This window comes from Epinephelus fuscoguttatus, linkage group LG8 (genome assembly GCF_011397635.1).
Source record: "Epinephelus fuscoguttatus linkage group LG8, E.fuscoguttatus.final_Chr_v1".
NCBI lineage: Eukaryota > Metazoa > Chordata > Actinopteri > Perciformes > Serranidae > Epinephelus > Epinephelus fuscoguttatus.
In genome coordinates, this window is record NC_064759.1 from 16,097,033 (window position 1) to 16,113,117 (window position 16,085).

General features: G+C 41.3%; 2 protein-coding genes across 4 annotated transcripts; one reads left to right on the forward strand and one right to left on the reverse strand.

Moving 5' to 3' along the window:
* The first annotated feature begins 1,065 nt into the window (after nucleotides 1-1,065).
* On the forward strand, nucleotides 1,066-4,121 carry cdca3 (cell division cycle associated 3). The gene is made up of 6 exons (XM_049583682.1): nucleotides 1,066-1,165; nucleotides 1,706-1,856; nucleotides 1,943-2,039; nucleotides 2,125-3,030; nucleotides 3,111-3,178; nucleotides 3,547-4,121. Exons 2-6 carry the CDS (start codon nucleotides 1,725-1,727, stop codon nucleotides 3,637-3,639), a joined length of 1,296 nt encoding a protein of 431 aa, XP_049439639.1. The 5' UTR covers nucleotides 1,066-1,165; nucleotides 1,706-1,724; the 3' UTR covers nucleotides 3,640-4,121.
* A 1,678-nt stretch (nucleotides 4,122-5,799) lies between these two features.
* On the reverse strand, nucleotides 5,800-12,852 carry gnb3a (guanine nucleotide binding protein (G protein), beta polypeptide 3a). 3 transcript variants are annotated; one of them, XM_049583697.1, is made up of 9 exons: nucleotides 12,794-12,852; nucleotides 9,202-9,322; nucleotides 8,911-9,056; nucleotides 8,587-8,650; nucleotides 7,922-8,084; nucleotides 7,739-7,805; nucleotides 7,435-7,636; nucleotides 7,131-7,347; nucleotides 5,800-6,989 (listed from the first exon to the last, which is right to left on the reverse strand). In XM_049583697.1, exons 2-9 carry the CDS (start codon nucleotides 9,256-9,258, stop codon nucleotides 6,883-6,885), a joined length of 1,023 nt encoding a protein of 340 aa, XP_049439654.1. In that variant the 5' UTR covers nucleotides 9,259-9,322; nucleotides 12,794-12,852; the 3' UTR covers nucleotides 5,800-6,882. The 3 variants fall into 3 exon arrangements, with proteins under 3 accessions (XP_049439654.1, XP_049439653.1, XP_049439652.1); XM_049583696.1 differs by lacking the exon at nucleotides 12,794-12,852 and adding an exon at nucleotides 10,177-10,253; XM_049583695.1 differs by lacking the exon at nucleotides 12,794-12,852 and adding an exon at nucleotides 9,479-9,615.
* Nucleotides 12,853-16,085: the final 3,233 nt, after the last annotated feature.

Here is a 16,085-nt window from a genome sequence, read left to right on the forward strand (position 1 = left end):
GATGGATTTTTTATTTTCTGAATCAATGAAATGCATGGATGATATTAAAAAGTATGGAGAGCTATATATAATAAGTACTCATAGCGCTGTTTTAATTGTAGCTCTAAAGCTTTAAGAATAAAGATAAGCAATCTGCTTAAATTCAGTCTTTTAGTTAGTATGTCAATTTTTATACGGAGCTTTGAAGGTGCCACCAGATAATTTTGAGTTAGTTGGAAAAAGTACATTTTCAAAAATTATTTTAGCTCCTGTTGCTGCTCTGTTGGCCGGAGAGAGACATCTTGAAACTTAAGTGGTCGTGAAATGTCAACTGTACATCTAGAAAACATAAATTGTGATATTAAACATGGTAGACAGATAAGTAAATTGAATAAGAAGTCAAATTTAAATGCCCTTTCCATTTTGAAATACTGTTATTTTATTCTTTAAAGACAGAATACGGGAGCAGAATTATGAATGGCAATTTGATTTAGTTTTTAGTTATATTAATTTGCATTATTGATGTATAATTTTAATGCAAATGTAATTTATCAGTTTTATGTTAGCTCTTGAAAATGTATCATGATTTTAACAAAGCACACTCCAGCTTCCATAGTTAAGTAAATTTCTGTCAAAAATAAATAAAATAAAATAGAATAAATACATAAATAAAATAGAATGAAATAAAATAAAATAATATAAATACATAAATAAAACAAAATAAAATAAATAAATAAATAAATAGTATATTTTCCAAGATTCAAGCATTTCCACAGAAATTTCAAAAAGATAGATAGATAGATAGATAGTATCACATTATCATATCTAATATTGCCTTTAGGGCAATTTGATCATTGAGAAACATGTTTTAGGAGAATTACTCCAACGTAACTTTTATTATCCTCCCCACATGTGACAAAAACAAAGCCTTCATTTTAAATTTGAAAAGCACTCTGGCACTATCAGCACGTCACCACGCCCAGCTCTGGAACACAGCGCTCTGAGCCAATCAGCACCGAGTAGGCGGGGAGGACGCGCTCGCTGATTGGTTCGTTCAAAAATAACATACACGCAACCCCGCCATTTAAATGTTTCAAAACTCGCGTGCTTCCCGTTTATCTCAAGTGAGTTTAAGTGAAAGGAGAATAAGCGACACGCCTGATAGACAGTCTTCATCTCGTTTAAGGTAAGCTAGAGACTTTATGTGAAACTGTGCACCTCGGTATAAGTAAGTTAAAGTAGTCTGCACTCTATTAGACTAATTACGATCAAAGGTTGCTATCCTAACGTTATAGTTTCATCTGATTTTAAGTTTAAAATAAAGACACCTCACGCTAACTGACCTTCTAAGCTAGCTTGTTGTTAGCATGCTAGCTTCTCCCCTTATCAGCTGTTTGTTTTTAATTGTTATATTGACTTAGTGATTAAAGTATGTAAACAAGCTACGTTATATTAAATTGAAATTCTGTCATGTATCAGTGCTGTACGAGACTGAATTAAGGGATGTATTTAAATAGTTATATCCAGGAGGGCACGTTTTTCATTGTATGGAAATTAGCTGTTTGCATTTGATTTACAAATGACTGTATAGGCTGCTCCTTGAATCCTCAAGTGTCTTAACCTTTTGCTTTTTTGTTACCATATTTGTTTTATGTTTTATTGTTTATTTTATTATGTTGCTCATGTAGACAATAAATTGTGTTCTCATCTGTTTTGTTTGATCCAGGTACAATTAAATAAGCGTCATGGGATCCAGTGGGAGCAAGATGGTTGTCTCTGCACCAGTGAAACACCAAGTAGTCTTCAAAAACAGTCGAGTTGGTGAACTGATGGATCCACGCTCTCCTTCAACAGGAATCGACCGCACACCCATTCAGGTAGGTCACCAGGCTGACTTGCTACCAGTAAGCTATAGTGGGGAAACATTCGAAAACAGGTTAACCATACCAAATACTTTTCCTAGGTCAATGTGTCCAAAACTGATGGTCCTCTGGCATTCACTGATCCCCGCTCACCTACTATTGGCATCAGCCGCACCCCTGTCAGAGAAGTCATGAGAGGTAACTATAAATAATAATGTCAGCTTTTGTGTTTCTCACCTTCAAAATGCACTGGAACATAATTTTCTTCCATTTGCCCCCACAGCGACAGTTGGGTCGTTTGCCCGTCGCCTGGGCATGCTGCTGCACAATGAGACTGAAGGCAAAGTCTCTGAAGCCCCTCAGAAAAACGTCAGTGATGCTGTTGAAGAAGAGGGGGTCTTTGAGAGTGAAGAGCTGGCTTCCACAGAACCCCTCCTGACTCCTCAGCCCTCCCACACCTTTGGCTCCATGGATGATCACGCCACCCTCCTGGCCACCCCTGTGCAACCCCCTCTTGAAAGTGTGGGTGACTCGAGCCCCTTTGTGCTTCTTGAGAATCCTCAAGTGGAAGTGGAGATAGAAACTGCTGTAGACATCAGCCTGGAGGAGGCTGAAGAAGCAAGAGAGTCTCCTCTTCACAAGAGACTGAGCATGAGCCTGATAACTTGCCATGAGGGGGCAACATCATCCCAGATCTTTGCTGAGGTGCACCATGACAGTGATTCATCCCTAGCGCCTAGCGCGGAAGTGGAGCCACTCAAGAATGATGTGGATCATTCTTATGCCCTTCCTGCTGTCAGTGTTGAACCAGAGGGGCCTGCTGAGCTTCCCATCCCCACTGATTCAGATGGTTCCCCTGCACAGCCTGAAGAAGCAGAGCCATCTTCTGAGGAAGCCAAAGAGCTTGTTGAAGAATCCTCTTTGCCTCCTGCACCAGAGCCACCGACTGTCCCCAGCCCAGAGCAGCCACCGCCCAGCACCGGCATCCGCTGCCCCACCTTCGACTCAAAGAGCCCCAGTCAGGTGATCTTTAAGCCGCAGTGGTTGGGAAAAAGTTTTGGCGCCTCTGGGCTGAGAGCCAGAGGAGTGCAGGGTGGGAAAGGAGGCTCCTCTCCTCTTGCTGTCCGCATGGCTGTGAAGAAAGTCACCGATGAGAACCAGAGACTTTCTGGAAAAACAAAGCAGAAAGGTGTGTGTGTAGAATGTTTGTGGCTTCTCGTAATCTACGATGACAAGATGTTGTTGTTTCATGATTCCTTTCTTTTCAAGGTACTGAAGGCCGCTCCCCGCTGCAGGTCCTTAAGGCGACCAACTCTCCCAGGGACCAGCGTCCACAGGTATTGTAAACAAGCATGCACTCAGCTTCTCTCTTCATTTGCTGAAGTCCAGTGTGTAGGATGTAGTGGCATCAGCAGTGAGGACTCCATGGAAGAGGACCCGCTCCGTATGTAGACATAAATAGCTCATTGTACGATAACAAAACACAATGATTCCTATTTTCGGGTGATTATAAACTATTCAAAACATAGTTCTGAATATTTTATACCATCTCTGCTGATAGATGCCCCTAAATCCTACACACTGGTCCTTTTTTAAATTTGAACCTATATTGACTTTTAAGGTGGTGTTGAGTAATGTAGTTGTCCTAAACTGAACACAGAAAGTAAATCAGTTGCTGAGGTAAAGTGTCCTCCCCACTTTCCAGATGAAGCTGAAGGTGTCCACCCCAGATAAGCAGAGGCTCGGACAGATGGACCGCAGAGTGCTGGCAGTGTCTTTGGATAAGGAGAACAGATAATTCACTGCAGAGACGTGTACAGAATCCTGCTGCTTTTACGCCTTTTAAAACAAGCTTTTATATGTACAGCTTTCTTTAACCTTTCTTTTCCCTGTTTATATTACATTTATTACTACAGTTTTCTATCCTCTTGTAAATATAAATAAAATTATTTGCATTCATACTTCAGCTTTAAATCTTCATATTAGTTGTGAATTAGTTTCGTTATTGCTTCTCTTGAGCTTTTCTTGTGTTTTTTTCCTGATACTCTTTAACTTAATTATCTCTACAGAATAAATTGTACATTTCCTGTCTGTATTTGTAACAGAATGAAAACTCAACACTAAGTATTCATTCATTTTGTAAGAAATGTATTTAATGTCAGTGCCTTTTGAATCACAATTCTCCTGATTTATAGTTTATGCATCTTCATCCTCATTTTTAGTTCAGTTTTTAATGAGTTTTCTATAATAATAAACACTAGAGGGAGCCTGTAAATGACCCACAGTGTTTTAAGTTTATCCATAAGAAGATACCACATGTCTGCAGGTTTTCAAACATAAAAATTCTTTCATGTACTTAAAGTACAAGTTTTTGTCACAGTGAAAATGAATTCAAGTCGTAAACGATCATACTGACACCTTAAGGGTTAATTTATAGCATTTCAACAGTGTTGATGCCATATTTCACTGGTTACTGACCCCCAAAGCTTAACAGGAGGTCGCATGGCCTTTTTTAAATTTTATTCCACAGGTTGTAAAACTTTTCATATATGCAGTATACCTACATCTCAGCTTTAATTCATTTTGTAAGACAGAGAAAATGAATCAAGATTGTTATTTTTACAGTTCAGGATAGTATTCAATATATTAACATACAAAAATCTTACAGGATAAGGGTCCGGTGGAGACCTGGGGCCAATTCACAGACACCCTGAGAATCCTCTCAGATAGTTCCTAACTTAGTAAGGAGTGTGGTGGACCCCGTTGCTAGTGTGATGCATTCTTTTAACAGATGTGATTGGTTGTCAGCGGCACCGCCCTTTGTGAGCCTGTAAGGTGTGGACACCCAGTGGAAATGAAATGAGCTGTGAAAGTGTTGTCATTGTTAGTGTGATCACTCTGATGGTGGAAGGTTGAGACAGACTCAAGTCATCACTGCTGCACTGTTGCATTTATCCAGTTTTACAAATATATAACTGTTGTGATCATTTTATATCTGGTGTTACAGCTTTAGGTGAGAAATGTGTGTGTTAAAGATCACAACATCTGAAAACTCCTCCTCCCTACTCCTAACAGTTTTTCACCTAAGGAGCTATTTTAAGGTCTAAGACACTCTGTGAATAACTTTTATCTTTACAAGGACCTAGTCTTAATTTTAAGGGGAACTTCTGAGAAAACGTCACAGTTCTAAAAATGTTCTTGGAATTTTATTACTTGGAGCAACTCTATGTACTAGGAAGCTTTGTGAATACAGCCCCTGACCACAAGCTATACTGACAGAGCCTTTACTCTCTGCTTAACAGCCTCATCTTGCACTAGAGAAGTACGCAGTTAAAACAACCAAAGAGTCAATAGAACAATTGCGAAATACCAGGGAGAAGAACTCAATCATCCCAGTGTGATGTTTGCAGGAAATAATCTGCTTAAAGTTCATCCAAATCCCTCATCCCTTCCTGAAGTTTTTGCGGTTATTATTTGGGTTAACTGTACAGTTAATGAGTTTTTCTGTTTTTATTTTGTAAAGCATTAAATATACTATAAAAATGTCCATTAGTCAGGGGTCGTCAATTTACTTAATGATAGAAGAGGCGTCCCTTAAAGAAAAAGCTTGGAAACGATTGGTTTGTGCCCTTTTGTCTCCATTTTTAGCTAAAACAATAGCAAAGCTTCACTGACAAACACCAGAGGGAGCCTGTGAATGAACCAAGACAAGCCACGTGTTTGTATGCTTTTCTCCAAACATCTAAATTCTTTCATTGACTAAAAGTACTTAAGATTTTGCACAGTGAAAATAAATTTGAGTTGTGAACCATAAAACTGACATCTTAAACATTAATTTAAAATAGTGCCTCACTCAATATCCAGTGGGATTTAATTATGGACACGTTATAAACAACATAACTGAAGTCAGCATGTCATAAAGTAACACTACAGACTTGTGTTAATGCAGAATCCCATGTTTATTAGACAGTCTTTAAGAAAGGTAGTATTGCTTTACTTTGCACAGTGTGTATCCAGTGTTGGAAAAGAGGCAGTCCAACTTCGAGAGAGAACTTAAACATTTTTTCTGTATGTACACAAACTGTCCTTCAAGTTAAACTCATACCACGCAGAGGAAAAGGTAAGCAGTCACATACAGATTCAGATGTATTGCTCACATGCACACAATAGCCGTTATCATCCGTGTAACACTCGTACAAAAAGTCCTCCTGTCCTGAGACAAATGGGGTCATCTCTCTTTGTTTTTGTAAGTGCTTAGTGAACCATGAAAACCATTTTATTATCCCATCTGTCAGTTCAACAATTTAACCCAAAGCACTTTTCAGGTCTGGCTACAGTGGGGAAGGGGTTAGGCCAAATGATAAGACCCCAAATCCTGGTAAATAATTGTCCAATCACATACAAAACAACTCAAACACTAATCTGCAAACTAGAACTCCATTTTAATTAAACTTAGAAAATGAAAAGAAAGAAAATGTAAGCATCTAGGGAATCTACCAAAACTAAGAACAAACAACAGTCTGAAACAAAAAAAAAGCAAATGCTCATATTACTCATGACATAACTTATGCATTGATATAAAACACAGCATATTAGTATAGCTAGTGTGAACCTACACAGGCTGTAACTTGACACAATTCTATCTCATCCAGTGTGCTACCATTTCCATTTGGCAACTGTTCTCATTGGGTGACCTCTGAATTGCTGTGATAAATGTGCATATCGTTATTTTAACCGCAATATAATAAACTATTAAGAGGAATGATCTGTTACTGAGACCCCTGCCCTTCGTCCCACCCCTTAAATTCCGCCATAACGTGAGAAGAAAGGTGAGAGCGCGACGTGAGGGGAGAAAAATCTTCACATTACAACCCCTCTCCAACATTAGATAGGACTTGGCACAATTAAAATACCCTCTTCTCACCCTATGTGGCTCCTCGTCCCTCATCCCCTCCCTCAAACTCCAATTTCTTTTTTTTTTTCTTCTTCACTTTCTCCCAGGCAGATACTCTCTCTCTGTGCTCACTGGTGAGGAGCAGCCTCAGTTCCATATCTTGAGGAAGCTGTCCCAGGATCCTGTGCAACATGCCATCCCGTCTGAGGACACTCCGATACAGCTCACTCTGTTGTCGTGACCAGCCAGCACTCCTGGACCACAGCACAGAAGGACAAAGATGACGTAAGCTAAGCAAAGTATAAAATGACTCAGCTGTGGAGCACTCTACCTCAGATGCTTTGAAATAAGTTTCTAAATTCACTCTATTGTGTCTATTTTCCACCCGTACTCACCCACTCTCTCAGATTTAAGTGTGTCCCAGATGTTGACATTGAAGTCGTCATAGCCAGCCAGCAACAGGCGTCCAGACAGGGAGGGGGCCAGGGAGGTCACCCCGCACATGATGCTGGAGTCCTGGTAGGTAATGAGGTCCTGGTCGGCTCGCAGGTCGTACAGCTTACAGGTGGCATCATCCGACCCTGTTATCACTGCGTTCCCATTAGGAAAGAACTGCAAGAAAGAGAAGTGATTAGAAACTGGGCCTCCTTTGAGCCAAAATATTAAAGCAGAGCTGGTGGGCACCCTCCTCATCCTCACCCCGATTGCGTTGATGTCACTCTCGTGGCCTCCAAAAGTCTGTCTGCATGTGGCCTCCCTGATGTCCCACAGCTTGGCCGTGAAGTCACACGCCCCTGAGATGAAAAACTTGAAGTCTGGGGACACGGCCAGGGACATGCAGTCTCCCTGGTGTCCTGCAAAGACGGTCTTCTGGGTCCCTGTCTCGATGTCCCATAGTACGCTAGAAGGAGCCAGAACAAAGACAATATTAATTCCTGTTTTCACTACAGGGAGAAAAGCGGTACTGTGATTTCAAGGTGGGTTAATCACAGTGTATTCTTACCATGTGCAGTCTCCAGAGCTGGTGATGATCTCACTGTCACTGAGGAAACGACAGCAGGACAGGTAACCTGGGCAACCGAAGAAATACCATATGAGAAGCGAACAGAAGGAGGGCACAAGTCCAAGGTAAGAACATCAGTGACTTCAAGTGATTTAACTCCCGAGCTGTGTCGTCCTAAAGTACCTGTGTGTGCCGCCAACTCGCGCATGACCTTGACATTCCCATCCTTGCCCTTGAGGTTGTAGATGGAGCACATGTTGTCCAGGCCACCACAAGCCACTAGGTTCCCCGAGGGTGCGTAGGCACAAGTCATCACCCACGATGACTTGAGAGGGATGGCATTCACCTGGGGACACACAGAAGAAGACAGGTGAAACTCTTGTCTTCAAGTACTGGAACCAAATAGTAAACACTGAATCTGAATGTAAGCCACAAACACCTAAAGGCTCTGAAAACATGTTTTTACATCAGGTTATTAGCATCAGCAACAGCGTCCTGCAGGAACACACTAATGTCTGGCAAAGTTAGAAAAAAGGGTTATATGACATTGGAGATTTCTCTTTAAGACGTATTTTAAATTTTGAGTGTTACTTATTTAGTAACTGATATTTACTGTTTCAGAGTAAGATGTGAGGTCCAATTTTTCAGGGGTTTTAAACAGCGAGGTTATCTGTGAATATGTGCATTTTGATGTGTGTGAGTGTGATGATACATGCCAAAGTTTTGACCTCAGTTACTGCTAGCCCAGTCTAAGCTGGGAAAGCAAATTCATGTCTTCTGATGATGTACTTTTGCTCTCATTTGCCATCACTGTCATCATGATGCACGCATCATTTGCTCTCTCCTACCTTGTTGGTCGTGATGCTGTCCCACACGATGAGTTTTCCATCTTGTGAGGCGCTGACACACAGCCTGGTAGCGTAACAATGATAGTGAATCAAAAAGATGGAGACAGAGAAATAAGGAGACACATAAGCTGAAAAATCAACACCAGGCATGTCCCTCATAATAAATTCAGTTAAAAGTGTACTTCAGAAATCTATTTCACCTAGTAGAATTTGCCGTAATTGGCTCTCCTCACTCTAATTTTGAGCCAAATTTATCAAGATCTTGGCTGTGAAATAAAAACAACAGGTGGTCTTTTAATTTGTGTATGCGTGCTGTGTATTTACGTGGAGTCAGTGCCCCAGTGCATGGCGTAGATCTTTGCAAGGTGACCCCTTAGTGTTTTCCTGGTCTTCAGCTGGACCCTCCCCACCACATTGATCCCGGCTGCGGCTTCTTGCAGCGTGGTGTCCTGCACCGCCTTACGAGCTGCCTGGGGAGCAGACGCAGACACAGGTAGTCAGGTTACTGCCAGTATTGATCAAAGATGTGGTTATGAATAATATATATTCAGGTCATAGTGATGAGCAAAGCCACATAATGATAAATAATGTGGACAGCCCCATGGGTCTACTGACAGTGATCTGGTCTTTGAGATTGTCTGCCTCCTTTCGCAATTGCTCCATTTCACCCATGGCGATGGTTGTTAGGCACTGTCACCGATGGAGACAGGGTGTGATGGCAGGAAAGCAGATAATCCTGAAAAGAAGAAGAAGAAGAAGAAGAAGAGGGGCAAGGAGAGAGTGGAAATAGAATTAAGTTACCAAGAAATCTTTCAAGAAAATAGTTGCAATCTTCTCATTTATCTTCATGTAGCAGCATTCCCTGTACAAATACTTAATGCTGGAATTTTACCTGCAGCCACCTGCACGATTAGTAATCCTCCCTTGCTCCAGTCTCCAAGTAAGTGCTATTTTGCAAGTCAAACTGGCCCTCGTCTACTTTGCAAACTTTCATAAACAGGCAAGAGCACGCACACAAACCCATAGAACACACCTACACACGCAGTCATGCACACAAACACACGCAGACTGCATGAATATTCAAGCTTGACATTAGCAGCCAAAGTATTTGCTCTTCAGATGATGTGATACTTCTTGAGAGCACACATCCTCACCCTGAATGTACACACAAACCAGAATGTCCTGTAACAATGTCACCAGTGTGTGTTGGCTCTCGGCTCTCACTTGTCGACAAACACACCGCGACAGCGATGACAGGTGGTTTGAGCCATTTAACACTCCAGTGAGCTCTCACCTAATGTTGATGGCTATTGAATTTGGTAATGTAATGATTAAATGAGTAATGTTTAGCAGTCGACCAATCACCTAATGGACAAACTCATACAGTGTGACAAATGCAATCAAGGCACAAGTGGAAAAGGCAGAGTCACGGAGCTGATTGAGCGAAGAAACATGTCAGTGACTTCATGCTAAAGCAGCACAATATAACAAACCCCAACTACAACAACAACACCCTCCTCCTACACGTGCAGGTATCACAAACGTCTTTTCTCTCTTTAAATGCTGTGATGCTATGTCCTTTTATCTTACCTTGAAAACTGATAGGAGGGAATACTTGCGTTGATCTTATCGTATGCGTCCTGCAGCAATGTCTTTCTCTCTTTCACTATTTGAATGAGTGCCCCTGTCAAAACACATGACCAAGTGGATTTGCCTCTAATTTGTTTGAAGTGAAAAGGAGAGGAAGGGAAGGAGGGTGTGACTCTGTAAAAGAAAGAGATTTGCCTTAATTGTTTGCCACTCTGTGCTCTATCCCTTATCTATCAGTAATGTTTAAGTGAATGGAGGGCTGGCCTGAAACGTGCTAAAATACAATTACAGTGCTGATTTATGGCCTTTATAGTCGTGCTGTGCTCCCAACACTTGAGCAGCTACAGTATGGGTGTCCTGCCTCAAACTGCTGATGACTACATTGTCCCTGAGGTTGGTAGCATGGGATTTTAGGCATTTGTTCCAGATGGTAAATTGCTTCGATAATGAGTGTTGTAATGAATGCTTGAGTGTTTTAGTCGTGCTATTACCCTTTTGCCATTCTGTTCCTGGGACCCTGCCATTGTTCCATGTGATTAAATGACTGCTAGGGCTTCCTGGATAGTGAAGTGCATTAACACAGCCAGAGAGACGAGGCAGCAGAGGGAGGGGAGGGGAGTGGAGGAGGGGAGCAGAGGGTGGTGGGTAAGAGGCGAGGCAGGAGAGTGAGTTTTAAATCCTACTGGCTGAGATTTTAAAGGGAAGCCTTTTGAATCAAATCTGCTCTCATCCGATTACTGACTGCTCTTTGCATCTGGATAAGAGATGGAGAAAGGGGTGTGTGTGTGTGTGTGTGTGTGTGTGTGTGTGGGGTCTGATAGTGGGATGAGAATGAGGGAGGGGGCAGATGGAGGACAGCAGAGAGAGTTGTGAGAGTGTGAGGCTGTGGCAAGTGGAGTGTTTTTGGTGTGACTGGGCCTATGAACTTGAGTCTGATCGGTGACTGTTTGCATCTTTAACTCAGGCAAGGGCGTAGGTTTCATCATCCGACACTTAACTTTCTGCACTCTGGTGAACTTTAATGCACCAGTTGTTCCTTTTCTGCATCAATTTACGATGGAAATGTCTTTAATTCCATCAAAATAAAAGTCCTCTGCTTTCATGTTTCTATTGGGGGGTGACAAATGCACATGTCATAATTCTCAAGGGGGAAATGCCCCCTGTGTTCCACCAAAATCGACACCTATGACCTCAGCTGAGAGCTCCTGACTTGTTACAAGTGCATTCTTGGTCCAACTTGCAAAACAAGATCTTAATTTGTGTGGTAGATTCTTTTATTTCCTGTATTCCTCACAGCTCGTGACACTAAACCGACACACTGCATCTGTACTAGATTTGAGCGATATGACGATACGTGAATAAATTTGAGTACCACAAAGATTCTGTGACTGTGATAGCTAACTGTACAGTATCTCTGGATGTATAAGGCTGCTTTGGACAGTGTTGTAAATGACTGACCAGGATTGATTCAGATAATATTGTATTTTTGTGTGATTTCTGCATTCAGTTTTTGTCAGGTATTTAGTTGCAGTCCAAAACAGATATACCTATTTTATCCATCATCAGATTCCTTAAACTGTACTATAGGGTTGCAACAGTATGAGATCTTAAAGGTACAATAACTGTCTCAGAAAATTTGGTAGTTTCACGGTATTACACAATGTTTTGATCATCATTATCAGTTACAGTGGCCTTTACAGGAATTAAAACAGAAGGGTTTCTTTGGTTGAACAAGGTCTTTATAATAACTGGAACTTGAAACCATTTTTTTCATGGAAGTACGTGTTAAAAGACCGATGGCAGTTGATGAGGACAGGAGACGCACACACAGGTGACATTCTTTCTCAGGTTGCATTGTTTGTCCATACCATAGACAAGCAAATATACACAGTGCGCTAACTGTCAATTGTCAAACCACTGTCTACTGTGAAACCAGTATACCCCTCCAACCCTACTGTATGACATTACAGCAGACATCAACATAAAATTAAATATACTATAATAGAGACAACCATTTCCTGTTTGCTTAAAACTGTAGACGCCCAGTATTTTCAAAATAAAATGTAACACTTTGAGTTTTAAATTTCACATCACGCATGATACATTCACACAAACAACTTTTATCTTACAGATTATGTCTGACAGCATTAAGAGTCAGACGACAAAAGGGATATTCGCTTTTTGTCAGATTATCAATCCACGCGACAAAACCAGCGCTGTATGCTGATCCCATGTAAATCCCTCTGTGGTGTGTGAGCCATGAACACAATAAAATGCATGTATGTGCTTTCAGTGTGAGTCGATATAATTTTGTTCTCCACATTTGATATCTAAATGTTTTTCTGATGTACATTGTCCACACTGTAAGATCAGATCATATTGTTAGCGTGCTGCATTTTTAAAAATCAGCAACTTTTTAACTTGGGAATTAACATTTTTTTTACATTTAACTTTAAGGACACCCAAGAAAATCCTTATTAAAGACGCTGGTGGTGATAGTCTTTTCAGTCTTGATTCAAATTGTTCATCTGACCCTTTGAATGTGATCCAGCATGTCACAACTTCACAACTACCAAGAACAAAACATGTAAACAGCAACATCTGACCATCCACTCACCAAGCAGGAGACTCCTCTCAACGTGATTTGGTAGATCTTTACTCACTCTTCCTCCAGCGGTCTCCCTCTGGTCGTTGTCATAAGTTCAACCTGCCTGTTACTACACTTTCTCCCGCTCATTCACTTTTGGTATCACACACTGCGGGATATTCCTCCGTCACTCACTCTCTCCACTGCTCCTATGAGGAACAGATGAGGATTGGAGGGATGAAGGGAGATCAGTGATGAGGGGATAAACCCTGGGATGGACAGAAAAGAGGGGTGGGGGGGGTGGGGGGGTAAAAAGAGACAGAAAGGGAGAGGAGACAGTGGGGGAAACCAAACAAGGTGCAGAGCGTGGTTATGGGGTCATAAGACATAAGCTGGGGTGAATCTGTATCAAAAACCGAGAGATGGAAATCATGGAGGGGAGGGGGGGAGGAAGATAAATAGAGGACCTGTGAACATGGCTTTTTATGGTGCTGAGGTAAAAGATCTATGACTGGCAGGAGGGTTTGTGTTTTGTAAACCCAAGTTAAAGCTAATTTTAGAAAGTTTATGGGCAGAGAAGGAGATTGGCAGAGCAGAGATCAGACAGGGTACAGTGGTGGTACAGAGAGTAACTGCAGGATCAGGGAGAGAGGTCTTTCTGGTTCATTCCTTGTACGCAAACAGTACCAACAGGCATGGACACAAACTTACAGCATACAGGACATGTGCTACTATAACTAGCTGTGTCAGAATACAATCTTCTCTCTTTATTTTGACTTAATGTCACACATGAGTGGCCCCCTGTCTGGCCCCAAAACCTCCCTAGTTTGCTCAAGTTCTGCTCCAGTGGGACATTAGTATAAAACAAATACTGAAACCTGAAGTTTCCTCTTTTAATTTTCACCATTGCCTGTTAGAAAGTGTGCAACCTACTGGTGTTGCGCATTATCTAACAAAGCAAATAACCTGTTAGTTATGAAACAGCGCAGCTTACGCTCACTATCCTCAGGCTAAATGGTGGCTCTGTGAGTCTGGCGGCCGCATTTAACCCAAAAGGCCTGGGATAGGGCCCCTTCAATCAGCTGCTGAAGTAGCATTGAGTAAGACACCGAAACCCTTTTTCATTGTAATGTTTAAATTTCCCTTCATTCCTTTTCTTTCTAAAGTTTTCACGTTGATCTTTTGACGGTCCGCAGAAGGAGTCGGCAACTGTGTTTACTTACTGTATCATGTGCAATGTGTCTGGAATACATAATGGTAGTCTGCTGTGAACAAACATGGCGAGACAACCTATGACCACGTTAACAATGTTAATAAATCTGCCCCATCCAATGCGACCTAGAAGTATACAGTTTACAAAATATGAGTGAGGCATATTGCTGATATCTGTAGTTGTTTGGTACACTGGAGTTAATTCTGCCTCTTGCTTTTCAGTGACCTTTGACCTTTTGTTTTCTCATGATGACAGGTTGTTTATCTCATTATCTCAAGATAACAAAGCTAGTTTCTCGATCAAAAAAAAAATAATTAAGTCACTATCTCAACATAATGGCATTAAAAACATTGCAAACACAACTGTTCTCGGCTTCCATTAGATAGAAAACCAAGCAAAACACATTTAAATTAAATGAAACAGGCTGTGAATTCTCACTAGAGCCCAGGATGCTGCTGTAGCTGATCGTGACCTTTGACCTACCTGTAGGAATGCAAAAGTAAAGGAATGTTTCCTCCAAAAATCAGATATACATTAATACTTTCTGTGCAAACCCTTACTGTAGTAAGATAAGGATGATTAAACAACACCATTGTGACTCATACACAGTATGAACTTCTTATAGTTTTCTACACACACTGCAAAAGCCTCGCATTGTGTGTGTGTGTGTGTGTGTGTATTGCCTACTTCCAGTGTTTATTTTATGCTTCAGTGTGAATAAATTCGGCTCTGTAGTTTAAAAGTGTTGACCTTTACTCACTCACTCGAGCACAGTGACGACAGAAGCAGACCGGCCGTTTTGGCTGAGCTGACCCTGGATTTGGATAAATGGAGCTGAGGGCACTGCTGTGAGATGGAGCGTAAAACCGACAGAAAACCAAAGCGAGGGGAAAAGAAAAGGATTTGTTAGCAGGCGCACTGACACTGGCCGGGATAAAGACAGAGAGAGAGAGATAATGTTATTTCGGGTTACTATTTAAAGACTAGTGTTGTCTTGATCTTGCATTATCCCTACTATAAAACATTTTATTTTTTACTAGTAGTAGCTTAGATTAAAGTTAACAGTGATTTAGTTGTTTTGGCATTTTTAAAGTCATGTTAGGTTTGTAGTGACGCTAATTCATTGTTAGGTGAGTAGGGTTTTTTAGGTCTATAAAACCTGTGTGTGTGTGTGGGGGGGGAGGGCTTGGAGCATATCCCAACTGACATCGGGTGAGAGGCAGGGTACATCCTGGACAGGTCACCAGACTATCACAGGGCTGACACATAGAGACAGACAACCATTCACGCTCATATTCACACCTATGGACAATTTAGAGTTATCAGTTAACCTGCATGTCTTTGGGCTGTGGGAGGAAGCTGGAGCACCCGGAGAAAGCCCACACTGACACAGGGAGAACATGCAAACTCCACACAAAAGGGCTCCCCCACCCTGGGATTTGAACCTCCACCTCAAGTCCGAACCAGGAACCCTCTTACTGTGAGGCAACAATGCTAACCACTCCACCACCGTGGCGCCATGCCAACATTCTATAATCCAAAAAACATATTTTTCTTATTACTGGTAGTGTTATTTATGAAACTAGATCATGAGTTGCAGAGTGTTGAAGATACTGGCCGTAGAGATGTCTACCTTCTCTTTAATATAATGGAACTAGATGACACTTGACTTGTGATACTCACAGTACCAAAAATAAAATACATTTTTAAAAAACTCAACAGCAAAGTCTCTTTCCAGAAATCATGACCTAGTTACCTGAGATAATTCACAGAGCTTTTGGGAGCATATTCATGAAGTAACTATTTTCTTATTACCAGGGATGCACCAATCCGATATCTGGATCGAATATGGGCCTCGACATCATCAAAATAGATGGATCGGGTATTGGAAAATGCAACCTATACCTGAGGCGAACCTTTCCCTTTAAATCTATTGCTACGTGAGCTACATCATACGTCATGGAGCGAAGGAGAGAATTTGCTGTGTGGAGGTATTTTACACTATTTCAACTGCTGTTGCACAATTGTTTATTTTTGTTAAAAATAAATACTTCATCATTGCTGTGTAGTCATCAATGCCTGATGCTAGTCTTTTCTGTTCTACATGTA

What these genes read in the sequence shown, in the direction of transcription:
- cdca3 (XM_049583682.1), top strand. Translation starts at nt 1,725, where the DNA reads ATGGGATCCAGTGGGAGCAAGATGGTTGTCTCTGCACCAGTGAAACAC. An exon ending in TCGACCGCACACCCATTCAG is followed by an intron (nt 1,857 to 1,942) that starts GTAGGTCACCAG and finishes TACTTTTCCTAG; the next exon opens with GTCAATGTGTCCAAAACTGA. An exon ending in TGGAAAAACAAAGCAGAAAG is followed by an intron (nt 3,031 to 3,110) that starts GTGTGTGTGTAG and finishes TTTCTTTTCAAG; the next exon opens with GTACTGAAGGCCGCTCCCCG.
- gnb3a (XM_049583697.1), bottom strand. Translation starts at nt 9,258, where the DNA reads ATGGGTGAAATGGAGCAATTGCGAAAGGAGGCAGACAATCTCAAAGAC. An exon ending in CGAGTTGGCGGCACACACAG is followed by an intron (nt 7,806 to 7,921) that starts GTACTTTAGGAC and finishes TCGGTTGCCCAG; the next exon opens with GTTACCTGTCCTGCTGTCGT. An exon ending in AGCTCTGGAGACTGCACATG is followed by an intron (nt 7,637 to 7,738) that starts GTAAGAATACAC and finishes GGCTCCTTCTAG; the next exon opens with CGTACTATGGGACATCGAGA.